We start from the raw sequence: 16621 nt of genomic DNA, 5'->3' as shown, positions 1-16621 counted from the left end.
TAGGCAACGATCTAATATCGCTCCATTGTCACGTTCGAATATCTACTCTGTCGGCGCGATGTTTGATAAATCCACGCACGCCTCTGTTTGGACGACGATATCGTTCAAATTGAACACTCAACAACACTAGGCTCCGGCGCATGCCACGTTCTATTGTGGATTACTGAAGGCACATAGTCTTGTACATCTTTGAAGAGGTCCTCAACATTAATCAGGCCAAGGCCGCATGCGCGCACCTGGGGGCCTGACAAACGCAAACACTCCGCTATTCGACGAGTCAAAGTACATCATCCAAGCCTTTGACCGGGCACAAAGCTTAGAATTTAAAGTCAATGCAAAGTTTGGGGAGAAGCGCAACCGTTTTGCTTTCCTCGTGACAGCGGAGGGTTTGAAGCGGTTTGCACGTTGAAGTCGATTGTCCGCGATGCGATTTGATAAATTGTTTCAAATCGTGCGAAATATGGGACAAACTCATCCCGGACGCGATAGGAAATTGATCATTAAGGCAGTAAAACTTCCAAAGACTTGAGTGCCAACCTATTCTTATCTTTATTGCTTTGACATCTGGAAGGAGACATCCACTGGCTTGTGACGGAGTATGGGACAATTCACATTAACATTCATTGCAATTCAGGTATTTCTGTCGCCGTGTCGCATTCTCTTTCTTTAAAGTAAAAATGACAAATGCATTGGGACCCAATTGAAAAAGGATTGCTGGGGCCAAATTGGTTTAAAAATATTTATAATTACGGCGAAAATAATGAATACGAATACCACCATACACGTATTAGAAACGTATTCAAATGCAAGCAATAAGTGGGTCATTTGTCCTGTTATAACTGATAAAATAAAATAAAAAAGGGTTCTTCTTTTTTGCCACATTTATCTATGCATTATGTATTCATACCTGAAGAACCATTACCAGCAGTGGCTGCAAATTGTGGATTTGTAAAAAAAACTTTTAAATAGGTCGGAAGTAAATAAAACATGTACCTAAAAATAGACAGCAAAATGTAACTCAACAAGTGTGATGCAATGCATCCGATCGCTCTCTTGCGCCAAAAGCGTTTTTTAAAGTTCCGTTTGCGAGAAATCTCGGGCGTGGCAAAATATCTGCAAAGTGTCGTGCCACAGGGTACTTAAAAGAAGCGCTTGTCGACTTTTTCAGCCGATTTATTGTACGCAATAAAACGTGACGTCAATGCCAGACAAGATGAGGTTAAATTTGTGTGTTCAACTTCGATAATTAGTTGCTCGGTGCAAGCAAGCGCTGCGCGCCGAATGGGCAAAGAGATAACGGCGACGACCTTCGACCAAACAAATGTTTGTCCCGAGGACACCTTCCTATTGCCAGAGATGGCAAGCCAAACAACACGACACGGCGAAGTGATAGCGCGACTAAAGCAAACTTGACTCCCCGCTTGGAGCAAACACTTGCCCGACACTCGGGAATGTGCGTACTGATGCTGATGCTAACAGCTTCTAACCTAAACGAGTTGCAGGTATTCGGTTGTAGCGTTTTTTGTTTCACCAGACTATTATCAAGTATATTTCCTTTATTCAGCAAAGAAACAAACATAGTTCGTCAATTAGTTGCAAAACGTCTCAAAGTTTGGAGGCGAAATTAAACATCTAAAAAGTATATATTTGAAACAAAATCGCGGTTTTATACCATATCACTACCAGAGAATACTAAACCAAGCAAACAATACAAATGCACTGATTGGCCTTCCGGAAATTGTTTAATAATGCGTGAAGAAATTGTTTCACATAACTGAAAAAAGTGAATTATCATGGTTACTGTTTGCAGTGACATCAATGGCGCCTTTAATAAACAATTCAGAGCGAGATCAGTGCCACTGTGTTTTTACTCCGTTGTCATTTAATTAACATTATTTTTTTATATATTCACTAAATAATTTCTCATGATATTAACTTCGCCCGTGTTTTCTTTTATGCACGTTATGTGCACGTTTTGGGCTGTGTCAGATATCAATCTGTTTTCTGTTTTGTAGACTTCAAGATCAGAAGGTTATTTGCCAATGATCACGGTTGAGTTTGCCAAGAACGCGACACTTTGCAAACAGTTGTAAAATCGTGTAACCGTTTCAGTCGGGGGCGATGTGAATATTAGCTGCAAACTATGTTTGCCTTCAAGTAACAATTCCTAAATCGGACGGTGTCCACGTTTACAGAATATTTGGAATTTATAGGCCAGTGCAAAAATCTTTGTTAAAACGCTGAAAAGAAACCAAAAAGTTGGAAATCAAACTATCACCCTACAAATGTACTAGTTATTGACACACGATTTTTACATTCATCATGGAAGATAATTCCGTTATTCTGCTTAATGTTAAACATTGAAACACGTTGTTAATTCTTTTACACAGCACGGGCAAGATGTTTCACATTGCACAAAAGACGAAAAACAAGTTTTCTTACCAAACCAAAGGTCGTTTCGCTTTCTTAATATCGGCGACGAATCTTTGTCATGGAAGACAACATCACCTGGCAATCCAAAGGCTTTTCACACAACTATCTGTATTGTATTACGTGTCTGCGTACCCCGGTTCAAAGCAGGTCGTTCATCATCTGTTGCTATTCCAGGCTTGCGCTAACCCCTCTATCAATTCCGCCCGCCATTTTCCAATTGTCCGTCGCCGGGCTGTTTGCGAAGAGGCGCGCGTGTTGACGGCGGCGAAGATGTTACTCGTTTAGGGCGAATAATGAAGCGCGATATTTTGTTACAGGCCACGAATGGGAAGACAACACGCCAAAAACACGTGACGTCGGCGTGTGACCAGAATAGCTCAATAGCAACTATTCAGTTCCGGATTTGAACTTTCAAAGACATGACATCAGGCCCCGCGCTATTGTGCATAGGATGATACGTTGTACAACATTGTAATACCTGGCGTGGTCAGGGTAAGGCACCTTCAAAGGGCACAGGAAGAAAACAACATACATACCTATACAAGAAATTAAGGCGATTAGGTGACGAATGATGAGCAATTGATTGCGACAAAGTGACAATCGAGCACGGACGAGCTTGGCTGTACCATGCGCTACACAGATATGTGACTAACCAATCGAAAGGCCGTTTGGCGAATAGCACTTTAACCATCATTAATTAATGAACAGATTGATGAAACAGTTGACCGTAAGTAGAGAAGTAGCTATTAAATTGCCCCTTAACAACTTAAATTCAATTCTCAACAAACATGGTAAGCCAAAAGCTTTCTTTCACAATTTGAACAACCATACACAAACTGTGAAGGCTAATAAAACAGTAAGATGACGCGTGTAATTTAATGTGTTTGCAATATGTATTAAAGTTCATACCTTTTTGCTCCGAAGACCTCAAAATATTTGCACACGACGAACAGTGCGAAGAGTGTAGTTTACATGTAACGAAACCAAAACAGACAAATGTAAACCAAAAGCTAATAAACTCTACTCCTGGGTAAATATAGGCAAACGTAAATTTATTGTTGAACAAATTATAACAATGAAAATAAAATAACTTTTACAACAAAGCATCATAAAATACTATTACCTGGACTTGACTTGTATTAACACTTAATGGGGTGGCATGTAAAATAGTATAGATGTCTTTAATACTAGCAATTTTTAAGGTAAAATGTAACTGCACAATTACAAAGGCCTAGGACGAAATTAGGTTTTTATGGAGTGAGCTTATAAGTTATGAACCTCAACCACCGTGCAAATAAATGCCCAAAAAATTGAGGGGAAGCCATTTTGCGGTGACAACTTACCCGGCGATTAGGTCAAAACTATTTTTATTGCGACTTTATATTCGTTGTTATGAAAAATATATCAAAAAAAAACTGACGACCTTAACAACACCATACTCACAGGTCACAGCAATCTACCATTAACAATTGCCCATCTTTTTTAACCACAATCAGTACCAAAGACACATTCCAAGTAAAACGTTTGTTACGTTTTAATTGTTAGTTTAACACATGCTGTTTGCGTTTACAAAAACTCGCTCGAACGGAACAGAACCTGCTGTAATCTTGCCTTCCCAGTTCTCACTCCGTAAGTACGCGCCCAGACAGTTGCTTTTTCGTCAATTGCAGAGTCTTCGAACAACTTTAACCGACGAGAAACTGTCTAATCGACTTTGTTTCCGATTATCTACTAAGTTATTTATTCCTGGGGCTTGTTGAATCTGAATGAAGGAAGTCTAACTTCCTAAAATTAAGCCATTCACTACTTTCCAAGACGAGTCGAAAAGTGACAAGCCTTTCCTCTGCTTATTGGTTGTAACTTTAGTTGCCGCGTTATGTTTTTTTTTTTGAGGATCGGGCACCAGTTTCATTGCAACCAAACTGAATTAAATCAAAAGACATGCGCATACATATCTTTAAAAGATTGTAACGTTTTAAAAACAGTAAATAATTTGATTCAACCTATCGCGTAAACCTCAATAATAAATACATTGCTCCTAGTGAGACTTTTACATACTTTTGACGAACACTTATTAATCTGTTAGCTTTTCACACAAGAAGTCTATTAACCTTGGTTTAAAGTCGAACTTATCTACCCATCTACCACAGGCCAAGTCTGTGGTGGTAATTTGCGCAATAATTATACCGCAACGGCACTTGAGCAAAGTCTCAACTGCCTCCTGTGTTATCGCTCTGCATGCGAATCCCCAGTAATCACCTTGAGCAAATGCTTAGAGTGTTTATTCTAGATACACTACATCCAGGTATCCCCTGTGCCAGGTACAAGACACAAGTTTGTCAATGTTGAAAGATAGCGGTCAACATTGTTTCAACACCCATACCGTTAATCAATCGGTGTGGGTACACAGTGTTGCAATCTCATAGGATCCTTTTTGTTATGACCAAATGCGAGAATACGTGTAGGCTAAGTGAGTTAGTTTGTAAGTTTATGGCATTGTATCAGTATAGTTTACAATGTCACTTTGAATCCTTTTTTATATTTGTCAATTTGTGACATTTTTAAGTTGACATTTACTGCAACATAGCAATCGCATTTGAGTCTACTCTTTTGCTCCCACTAGCAATTGTTTTTTCGACCAGTAAATGTTAACGGCCACATGTCATCGACAGGTTTAGATACTGTCTGTCATAAGGTATTGCACTTATGCCACACAAAAACCCGTAAGCAAGTTTGTATTTAGCTAAAAATTGTGACACAAAATAGTGATTCGTCCAGTAATATATTAGGCCTACGGGTAGTGTTCGGATTCAAAATATACGTTCACATTTTTGAAGAAGTAATTGCAAGTGAAAGGTCAATGCCCCCTGAACTGGCCTATGTAAGGTCAGACTACATGTTTGACTTTGATCCAATCAGTGGAACAGCCCCACCAAAACAAATCGAGATCAATACAATGTCAGTGAGCTTTGGTGGCATCGGCACACAGAAAATGTGTGACATTCACAAAAGAGTGTTGGGGAAAGCCAACCTCCCAGATCTGGTTTTGCAATTGCCTCAAAATCCAGAAAACCAAAAAGTTGCTGAAGGTTTTGTGAAAGCTTGGAAACTTTATGGAAATCCAAATGCTGCAATGATTTTTCTACTGGGCGATTTTGAAACCAATACCTATGACCAACGTGCATTTGAATATGCTATAAACAACATCAATCCTGAAATTAAAATCAAGGGGGTAAAGTTTAGCAGCCTTCCTGGAAGAACTCAACTGTCAAATGATGGAACATTTTCCATAGATGGAGAAGAAGTGGGGCTTTTATATTTTCGAGCTGCTTTACAACCACATCATTATGCTTCTGAAGAGATTTGGAAAATACGCAAAGACATGGAATTTAGCCGTGCAATAAAATGTCCATCAGTTGGACAACAATTGTTTGGATCAAAGAAAATGCAGGAGATTTTTGCGAGGAAAGAAGTAGTGGAACAATTTGTGGGTGAAACTGCTGCCGCTAATATTAGGCGAACATTTTCAGGTCTTTACTCTTTGGAAATGAATGAGGAAGGCGATTCCGTGGTCAAGATGGCAATTGAAAATCCACAAAAATATGTTTTGAAACCACAACGCGAAGGGGGAGGAAACAACATTTATGGCGAAGATATTGCAAAACTGTTGAGAGAAATAGGAAACGACAGCCGACGTAGTGCCTACATCCTCATGGACCTTATCAATCCAAAACCGACTCCGAACTATGCAATATGTGGTGGAACCGCCACAAAGGAAGAAGTTGTTTCGGAATTAGGAATATACGGAGTCTACCTTGCCTGCGGCGACAAGATGTTGGAGAATTACGCTGCTGGACATTTGCTCCGTTCGAAACCCAAGGACCAGAATGATGGCGGCGTTGCGACAGGAGTTGCAATGTTGGACTCCCCGCTGCTTGTCTAGATGTGCCCTATTTTAACACTTGCAGTAGTCTACTATTTTTGCTGTAAAACGACTTGTGACCAAAAAAGGCGGTATTCGTTTTTTTTTAATTTTGACGGTAGTCAAAAGTGACACTGAGTCAAAAGGGGGAATTAAATAATGTGAAAAGGAAAATTTGTGGAAGAACTTGGTATTGCTTGAAGGTATTTTTTTGAATACCAGCTAACTGCATTTAACTAATTTCGACTTATTGAAACATTATGAGCAGCTGGAATAGTTAACAACCGACAACCTAACCATTGTTAACCATACTTAAAAAGTGAAAATTCCCACAAGGCTTGGGCTTTTGTAAATTTTTTCCACGAACCTCAATTAATCCAATACTGCCAGCTAGCGGATACAAATTCTAGCTGGTACATTTCTGTCACGGCCCGAAGGTTCGTTTTTTGCACATATTATCCTACGCGTATAATAATAACAGTAGCCTACAGTTTTAACAAATAGCAAGTAACCCAGTCCTACATATCAAACAACGTAAATATATGTGCGTATCAATGACCAAGAATAATCAACCATTGTTGAAAGCTCGCCTAAATGTGTCAAAATAAAACCAAACTGGTCAAAATAATAGGATAAATTCTACACAATATACGTGCTCTAACTTATTATTTACATGTTAAATGTATATTCTGTGCAGAATTTGCATCAAATTAGCAACTTTATCTTCTTGGAGTATTTTCTTTGAATAATTGTATGAGTATAAGTTTCCTTAGAGTACACTTCCAAGTTTGCGCGTACAATTTGAAAAAGCTCTACACACAACAAATTTATCATCTAAATGTGAAGTAACATTGTATAGCACAACGTCAATGGGTCACTGCATGATCAACGGGGTATAGAAACCTGTAAACACGATGGAGTTAGAAACGTGAACAGGTTTTCTGACACAAAATCTTACCATCAAATATTTGTGGTTAGTGGCCCCAAAGTGAGTCGTCAGTCAACAAAGTACTTTCGCCACTCGCCTGGCTGTGGTTTTCCGCACAATCTGCTTCCTCCTCTGAATAAAACAAATGTTTTTAAACAAGATTAGAAGCAATGTCAGCAAGTGAACTTGACACTAGTTACAAAAATCAAACCATCCAAACATTACTTGTTTTCAGCAGTCTCTTCGACTTTCGCGGTGGTGCTTTCTTTATAGGAGTTTTGCTTGCCGAGAAAAACAAGTCGTCCAACTCAGTGGTGGGTTCAACACAACTTTTTGCTTCAATACCAGCGGGATTCTCAACTGGCGGGGAACTTACAGTCGGAGTCAGCAATAAACTATCATCAGAGGCAAACGGCGGAGTATCCAACAACGTCTCTGACCCAGTACTCTCACCATCTTTTAATTCATTTGTTGACGGTTTTATTTTCTCCGGCATTGTATCAGACTCCAAACTTTGCGAAGAATCTGCAAAAACGATTCCGGTTCCGCGTAATCTGGCTGAGCGTCGAAACGCTTTAGGTGTAGCATGTTTAGTCACTTTTGCTTTTCTTGATGTCCTGGGTTTAAACTCAGGTGGGCTATCGTTTTCAATTTCTATTTCTGCATTATCATCGGCCGCCGATAGCTGAACCGGAGGGTTCTTGCGTCGTTTTTGCGGTTTGTGCCGAGTCACCCTTTTTGGCTTGGCACTTTTAGCACGATCTGCTGACGTGTCGGTCTGGGATAGCTCACTTTCACTTGAAAATGGAAAAATATCATAAGCGGGTTTTCGGCGTCTGGAGTTTCGTTTAGGTTTGTTCACTATTTGAACGGGGCTGACTTCAGCGTTCGGAAGAGGCTTAAGCTCTAATTCTTCGGCAAACAGTCGATGCCAAACCTGAGATGCCGTCTCCACATCGTCGCTTTCATCGCTTATGTCGCTGCAATCTATGTTGAGTGCGTCCATTTAATACGATCTGAAACACAAACATCATTTAAAAAATGTAGTTTGCACAACCGGAGCGCGTATGCAAGATTCTTAAGTTAAAGCACAATGCCTATAGTGGTACGTTTTGTACGTATAGAAGATAAAAAACAAACAGAGATAGAAATCACTTTATTCGAGTACATTGTGCAGCAATAAACATGCAATATAGGATGTCCATTCATCGGTTTAACATGTACATTGTTAGTAAACACACGCCTACTCACATACAGCGGTTTAGAAATAAAATAACATGGTAAATGTACTTTATACAGTTAACATGTTAGGTTGCAATCAAAACGGGCAGCACAATCTATAAAATTCCAAGCAACATGGTATAGTTATACACGAAATCAACGATATTACAATTTCCTTCCACTATTATCGCAAAACCAATGCACAGCATTCTCTTCAGTTCCTTAACAACATGTCAAACGTGCAATGGGAGTAATTCCAGAAAATATATTCTTCAGTCTTCCGAAAGAAGAGGTTCTTCATCGTCAGCCTGCAGCGTGACTTCATTTTCCTGTCCTCCATCCACCTGCTCCATCCCTTCAGCACCACCATCTTCTTCCTCATCCAGCTTTTCAAAGAGGATCACTTTGTCTCCCACCGGCACAGGGTCCTCATCGTCATCATCCGGAACACGCAAGTCTTCTCTCGAGTAAGTTCCTCCGAAGTCTCCAAGAGAAGTCTCTCTAACGGCTGGTCGTTTCTCTTCTGGCTCTTCAGTCGGCTCCTCAACAGGAGTGGGAGCACGCGGTTTATGAACAGGAGGAGCAACAAGATCTTGTTTCTGTGGAGGAGGAGGAATGGCAAGAGCAATAACGGTTGACTGAGTGGGTTGAGGGAAGACTACGGTGGGTTGTGGGGCAATTTGTACGGCAGGAGAAGCTGATGTGGCAGGTTTTGATGGATCAACGACTTTGACATCGGGTACGATGTCTTCTTTTGGCTGCGCTGTTTTTTCTTGAGCAGGTGTTTGCTGATTCTTGGCCTCCTCGAATGTATCCTTTTTCATCTCGACTGGTTTTTGGGTTTTTAGCACGGTCTTCTTTGACCCACCCATTGGGCCCATTGGAATTACCGTCGGTGCGTTTCCACCACCACTCGCATTGTTTGCAGCTGAAAATACAAATGTGCTGTTTGTTAAAACGGAAATAGGCTAAAATATGTTTATAGTTTATATGTAACGTTTAAAGTACTTCATAAAAACAGGGCAACAAAATGTATAAATTCACACAGGAAACAACCAAAATAAGTTGCAGGAAACCAAGATACTTATATTTCTTGTAGGGTCTGATTGACATTTCAGTTATTGTACGTGTTTCGTGTTTGTTCTCAAACACAACAAAGTAAAAAAAAAACAGTTACACATTTGTTAAATCAAAGCAGCTGACGGTATATGCTGTAGTGCGGTATTACCATTTAAACGAAGCATAACATTGTAATGCACAAAGCGAAAAAAGACGGCGTATAGTTCATGACTTGTGCTGTGTGCACTCAAGTTGGAATGTTTTAATTGACAGGTTGTTATCATAAGAGTCTTGGTTGCCGGCAACTGGAAGCTGTAAGATGTAGGTGGCACTTGTCTCGTTTTTAGATATTAGCTGGTGGCACTAAGCTACATTCCAATGTAAGCCCAATACGTTAGTTGTCCAGGTACGAAATAGTGGGTTTGGTCAGAACCGAACATTGTCTGACTGATTGAGTACCGAACATGCTACGTTGTATTATGACGTAACAATATATCAATTCATGGGAAGTTCGTTTTTATTTCTTGATGTTTCCGCTTACAAAACTGCCCAGGCAGAGATAAGTCTTTTGATCCTTGCTGTGAAACGAAAAACTACCTCCATTGTAAACATTGGGTTTGGCTTCTGTTGACCCAATCTGTATCATCTACAAAATCTGATACATCTGCCTGCGCTTAAAACTTACGCTTCTTCTTTCCCGCAAATGGGCGTTTAGTTTTCATAGCAGCATCAGAAACCAATCCAACGTCAGCGCTGGCATCTTCGGCTGCTCTCAGTTCACGATTGACGAATTTGTGGAGGGGACTGTAGATAGCTCTGCCTCGTTTGCTCCTTGTCACCTGTAAGGTACATTAAAATTAACAGCTTTTTAAACTTAAAGTCTTTCAGATATTAAAAAGTAATTTCCGTGCACTACAACATACTTTCAAAAAGGTTATTACATTGTTAAGTTTCTTTAGATTTCTACTGTATGTGGTATTCAATATTGAAATTAAACGTCTACAAATAAACAGCAATGCTTCGGTAGCAGCAGAAAATGGATTGTCAATGGTGACACGATGTTAGACGTAAAATCACGTCGTAGTAACGCTGTAAAAGTGCCAAGACCATTAACTGCATTACAACCTTTATAAAGTAGGAAATCTATACAAAACGACTTCTTTGCCTGGAGGCCTTATCGCAAGTTGCGGGCTACGCCGATTTGTTTTGACATGAATCAAATCTCTTAAGTCGCAGATCGATTGTCAGTCAATTTTTAATGTCGATCACACACAGATTTAGGCTTGACCCAATGATAGAAAAAATAGCAATGAAGTGAATGAAACCACATGACATGTATATCAAACCAGCGTAGAAACTAATCATTTGGTTTTAACAAACCAAACTTCAGGAAACAACATTTGTAATTTGAAGGACGCGCATTAAGTCTCTTGAGTGGACAAAACCAAGTCAAACACAAATACTTAAACACTGTAGTACAGACGAACGTTGACATTCAAAAGTCGAGACATAGGATTTTAAGAATCTCACAAATGAAATCTTGTTAGTATCGTTGTATTTCTGAACCTTTCTAGTGTCGGAATTTAAACTTTAAGCACGGAAAGTGCAGTCAATTTTACGGTCGCTTACCAAGCCGTGACGAAAAACAAACACAACACGCAGAGGCGGTGATGCGTAACGGATTTAGGTATACGAAATATTTCAGTAACATAATACCCTTACAAACCAAGAACTCGTTTAACGAAACACAAGCCATTACCGACTTAAGTTACTCAAAGGGGCTGCATTGAAAACTAACAAGGTAACGTCGAAGAGCAATCCTATGTTAAACCCAAAACGTAGGCTTATAATCTGGAGTCCCTCGTTTTCACCAAAGGAATTTCACATGCCAAGGGCGACGAAATGGGACATTGTCACGGCGCCTCACTGACCATATACCAACCGCCAATATAACGCCGGGACCTATATAGTCTATGTAAGTGAAACTGGTCAAAAGAGAGAAAAGCCGCATACCGTTTGCATATAACCAAGCATTGACTCGATTAAAAAAAGATACGTTAGATATCAAACACATTCTCATCATATGGTGACAAAGCAGCAGCAATTATCTGATTATGTTTACCTTATCGTTAATCACAGCGATCTGATCCCATTCTTCCTTAGCACGTGGTTTCTTGAAATAGCCTTCGACAATTCGTTTAGCTTGCTCCTCCGCTTTGCTTTCAAGTTCGTCCTCAAACAGTTTTATTTCACTCTGTCGGTATCTAAAATTTAACAACATTAAAGACCCATATCAGAAAAAAACAACTTCTTCATTGAACATGTTTTTTTCTGGTGTAAACGTTTTTGCCTTATTTTATAACCAATGAGGTTTGAATTGATTCCATCTTTGTGAGGTGCAATTTTAATTTATTCACTTTCGGATAAATATTTAGCTCACTAATGGTTTAATCCCATTTAAATTGATTTGTGTCACAGTCGCCAAGAAAAAATACATATCACAGTCACTCTATTGATACATTAACTGTGACACAAAACGTTCAGCAAAAAAATCCCAAATCATATTTTTAAAACAACAAAAACACATAAATTATTTCCAGTCAAACATTAACGAAGACTTTTTTATGTTATAAATGTTGTTGATTACAAATGTATGCGGTGTATATACCAACCGGTCAATGTAGTTGCTCTGTTCGTACGAGTACTTGGATTTGCACCGGAAAATGAACATGGAGACGACGCCCAGAAACATTCCGATGCACAGGTAGAACCAACCGATCACGTGACTTTCCGCTCTGAGGTTCCGTGCGATGACTTCAGCTTCTGATGCATCGAACCTCACAGGATTGGGGCTAATGGCCAAGAACAACGTTTATGATGATTAATATTTAAGCAACGTGGCTGATGTATAGAGATGAAAATTGGCGAACACAAGCAACCGTGTCACAATGAAGCAAACGTGGTTTAAGTTTGGCAAAAATAATCGGACATAATAAAATAAACGTAACAAATGGAATTAAATAATTGGACTTAAATTTTTGTCGGTTTAATTTCTGGCAAAAAAGATCAATTTGTTGCAGGTCTTGCACATAGCCTGTCATTGTTCCGGAAGTTTATACGATTTTAGTGTTTATTAATCCAATAATATACTTATTACTGCACTGGCATGCCGTTTTTGCGGCGTTGTGCAAATATAACTTACTTGAACATGCAAGGGCGTGGCAGACTGGCGTTGCTGGCGGCAAGATTAAATGTAGCTCTTTCAGTGGGATTGTCAGGATTGGGCCAACGTGCACAAGCGTAATAGTCACCCTAAAAAAGAGAAATGGGCAACTGACTCAAAGCGTTAACAATATTTGACTGTGGCTGTTCATAACTCAAATAAAAAATAGCAAACCAACGATTCGATATTCATTATGATATTTTTGCCATAAATGTCTAGAACCAAGGGTACATAATCAGTTAGTCCGAGGGTTTGTGACTAAATATATTTTGTACTATGTAACCGAGTATATATGTGGTTTCAATCAAAGGTTTTTATAGTTTCAAGGTAACGCTCCGTTTGTGATTTAATAGTGAAATACTTGTTCTCCACTTCAAGAAACTAAGACTTATAAATGATTCTCTCTGGACAGCACAAACCACTTGACATGATTAAACAACAGACAGATAACACAAAATTTGTTTTTCAGTACGTAACTAAGAAATCATTGGGCGTAAATAGACGCGGGCAAAAATCGCATGCGGGTAATATTGACATTGGAAACAGAGCTGTTGGTGCTTTGCTACTTGGTAAGCAAATCTAGGAAAGTATAACAGGTTGTACACATCTACAGTCAAGCTTTAATGTTTAAAGATATTGCAACAATTTTGAATCTCAGTGACTGTAACTGTGTACGTTGGAGAAAAATGCAAACAAGCCTCTTTAAACAAGACTTGTGTTGGGTGAACTGCTAGTTAGCTGCTGAAACCGCACGAGGATCTAGTCTCAACCAGAAGCAGTCAACCACAGCCTAGCAAACTAACTTAGGCATGGCACGACGCAACCAACCTTGAGAAATGCCAGAACGACCCATGTAGCAGGTGCTATAAGCGCCTTTACTCCAATCGACATAAAGATGAATATGAAGTGAAATATTCGTTTCCCGCCTTTACCTATTCCTTGTGTCCGGTTACAGAGACCTAAAAATACATTAGAGTGACATTTCATTGGACATGTAGCAAATATCACATTGACAATGAAACATTGGGTTTACGGCCAATTTACCTGTGGTAAGTCTCCATGTGCGTCGGTTAACGAGGTATCCAACGATGAACAGTACAGCCGCTGGCCCCCATATAAATATCGATCCATAAACCTTAGCAAACAAGTAAGTGTTGAAATTGCGTGTAAAGTAAACGGTCGCCCACACGAAGCTTAACAAGATTATATTAATTTCGCTGCTTATATATGAGCATATATCAGATAAACATTGTCGTAAAATAGGGTTAAGCTTATTTATGGGTCGTAAAACATTAATGTACGAATGACGTAACTGTCTGGGATGGGACAAGAAAATTATGACGTACCTGGTTATTGGGGTAGTCGCAAGGACAAAAGAAGAAAATAAACTTTGTAATTTCCTCTGAAGCAATGGTCACTCCAACAATCCCAAAGTTCTGTACTGAACCCTTGTTGTTTCCGAGCGATTTGCCTATGTGGGTAGATAGATGGATTAGCGACAAGGTAGCGTTGCGTTACAAAGCCCTACATAATGATAGGTTCATTATGCACTGATGCGGGAAGATGGCGGTTGACAACGCTTCACCTGATACTACGTGGCATTAAAAAGGCCCTGGGGCAGTGCTTTAAACACATCGGTCGAATTTAATGTTAACATGTTTCGAGAACTATTTCTGAAGGTTTTTTGCATTTACGCATTCAGTTCATACAAAACCTGATGCTGGATTGTTGCCAATAATACATTTACAATGACAACATTCCTCAAGGATAACTGTTTTGTCGGCATGGTTATCTTACTAAAGCCTTAACCAATTTAGGATTCCTTAACCAATTTGGGATTCCAATTGTGAAGAGAAAAATATTAGATCAAAAATAATTTGTGGGGCTATGGCTATGTTTTGACACAAACTGGCTTAGCATAAAAATTAAGAGGTAATATCGTTTGTCAAGACAATTTGCGGAAGTTGAGTTAGATCAAGATATAATTATGCGCGGCAACGTGCATAATTACTAAACAGGCGTACCGGCCTATGGATGGGTTGCTGAGCACTAGGCTATTCTGTGGAACAGACAGTGCTTCCACACGCAACAAGTAAAACAAATGAAAACGAGAACAAATATAAAAACAGCCTCGGACTCCTTGCGACAACAAACGAAACAGCCTGTCCTTTGTTGGGCGCTAGCATACAAAAGGAACACGCTGACTTACCGAAAGCAGCAAATATCTGCGCCATGTTTATAGAGTTTTGAAATCACAGCAATGAAACGGCCGTCAAACAATTCGCGCCGAAAAGGCCTGCTGCCTAACAATGCCAATGTCTGCTGTTTCACTCCTGAAAACGAAATGTATAAAGTTATAAAGTAAGTTCTTAACACAACGTACATATTAATTACATATCACAGGCTGAACGTTTACATATTCCTTACATACTGCAACACCTGTAGCTATCTTTCACCGAGTAAAAACAACTTTCTGGCCTAATTATGACACTTTCAATTTAGAAGGTGGTTGACAAACTTTTTTTCTCAAACTAACCGCCGATGGGTATAGCGGTTGATATATATCTAAATCCTATTGAATCTCAAACCTGCGCTTGATTTGTCGGAACGACATTCAATGGTCACTACAAAACACCGTTGCTCCGAGGCAAAACACGACGGAAGACATTATTATAAGTCTATAACAAGCAGTTCTGGCTGTCAAATTTCCAACAGACTTTCTGGGACAATTACTACCTCTGCAGTAGTAAAACTGAACGTCTCTTGAGAAGAATAAAAGTGTAGTGCTTACCTGAACGGTGCGCTGTGTGAACAATTCCATCCAAAAGGAGCGACACGCATGACTAGCGCTAAATTCGCAGCCGCGGTTGTGGAGAAAGTTGAAATTTGCTTTAACTGGCGCGACCGAATGCCAAAAGTCCAGGTGCGCCATCAAGCGAGGATATGAATATACTTGAAGGGCCACCACGGCTCTGTTCTCCTAACCAACGCAGCCAGGTGCGATTGTTAAATAAAAGGTACGATCAAAAGCAATGTTTGAACTTTGAACAGGGTTTTTAAACCATTTTCATGGTGTCAGAAATCGCGCTTTGTGAGAGAATAACCGTGGAAACTTGTTGGCACAAACAAGTCTGCTTTGCCGATTCAAACATTTGATGTTTGAAATCCGGTGTAAACACATGTTAAGTAAATGACACTTGGATAAACAGCTGCTTTCCGTTTCCTAAGTGCTATTCAACGATGACCTATGTTTTGACAACGAAGCTCACAATTTGCAATTAAGCTATTGCATTACACAAAAAAATTTAAAGTTTTTAGTCAAATATTATGCAAAAAACACAGAAAACTTGGGGTGGGCAGGTGCTGTTTTTTAATCATTACTTGCAAATTGCAGTAAAAATCAATGCAAAAAATTGTTTCCATCTCTCGATTATACCATGTATATTTCTGGTAAATCATTTGTTTTAAATACATCACACACAAAATGTTTACATTGTGTTTTTCATTAAACCAATTATCAGTTGGTCGAATATTCTTTAAAAGTAAAAAGTTTGTTCATACAGAAGAATCATACTATGCTTACAAGATATTATTATTAGGCTAAAATGTTAAACTTTCAATAGAACATAGAGTAGAAAACAAAGTTTGAGCTAGCAACAGGTCATAAACAAATGCTCTTTGTATCTAAATGTTTATGTATAATACTCACATTTCAACTTATTACTCACATTCCAACTTATCCAGTAAATTTGTTTTGCACCTCAAAATGTGTTTCCTTTCAGATTCATTTCACGTGATCAGTTTTAACTATGTTTATTGAAACTATTAAAATCAC

At 39.2% G+C, this 16621-nt stretch overlaps 2 protein-coding genes and 1 pseudogene across 3 annotated transcripts; 1 reads left to right on the top strand and 2 right to left on the bottom strand.

Moving 5' to 3' along the window:
* Positions 1–5153: 5153 nt before the first annotated feature.
* Positions 5154–16581, bottom strand: LOC145225304 (uncharacterized). 2 transcript variants are annotated; one of them, XM_080091994.1, is made up of 4 exons: positions 16515–16581; positions 7509–8299; positions 7314–7415; positions 5154–7258 (listed from the first exon to the last, which is right to left on the bottom strand). In XM_080091994.1, the coding sequence occupies exons 2-3, from the start codon at positions 8287–8289 to the stop codon at positions 7330–7332; spliced, it is 867 nt and encodes a 288-aa protein (XP_079948120.1). In that variant the 5' UTR covers positions 8290–8299; positions 16515–16581; the 3' UTR covers positions 5154–7258; positions 7314–7329. The 2 variants fall into 2 exon arrangements, with proteins under 2 accessions (XP_079948120.1, XP_079948119.1); XM_080091993.1 differs by having other exon boundaries at positions 16496–16562.
* LOC145225303 (glutathione synthetase pseudogene) lies at positions 5262–6376 on the top strand (annotated as a pseudogene).
* Positions 8423–15686, bottom strand: LOC145225296 (calcium homeostasis modulator protein 6-like). Its single transcript, XM_080091987.1, has 10 exons — positions 15578–15686; positions 14996–15119; positions 14133–14257; positions 13831–13921; positions 13615–13745; positions 12766–12875; positions 12236–12415; positions 11686–11827; positions 10249–10402; positions 8423–9432 (listed from the first exon to the last, which is right to left on the bottom strand). The coding sequence occupies exons 2-10, from the start codon at positions 15018–15020 to the stop codon at positions 8777–8779; spliced, it is 1614 nt and encodes a 537-aa protein (XP_079948113.1). The 5' UTR covers positions 15021–15119; positions 15578–15686; the 3' UTR covers positions 8423–8776.
* Positions 16582–16621: the final 40 nt, after the last annotated feature.

The sequence above is a fragment of the Phallusia mammillata genome, chromosome 4, assembly GCF_965637545.1.
Source record: "Phallusia mammillata chromosome 4, kaPhaMamm4.hap1.1, whole genome shotgun sequence".
In the NCBI taxonomy this organism is placed as follows: Eukaryota; Metazoa; Chordata; class Ascidiacea; order Phlebobranchia; family Ascidiidae; genus Phallusia; species Phallusia mammillata.
The sequence above is the reverse complement of the archived record's forward strand: the minus strand, read 5'-3'. Positions and strand labels throughout refer to the sequence as shown.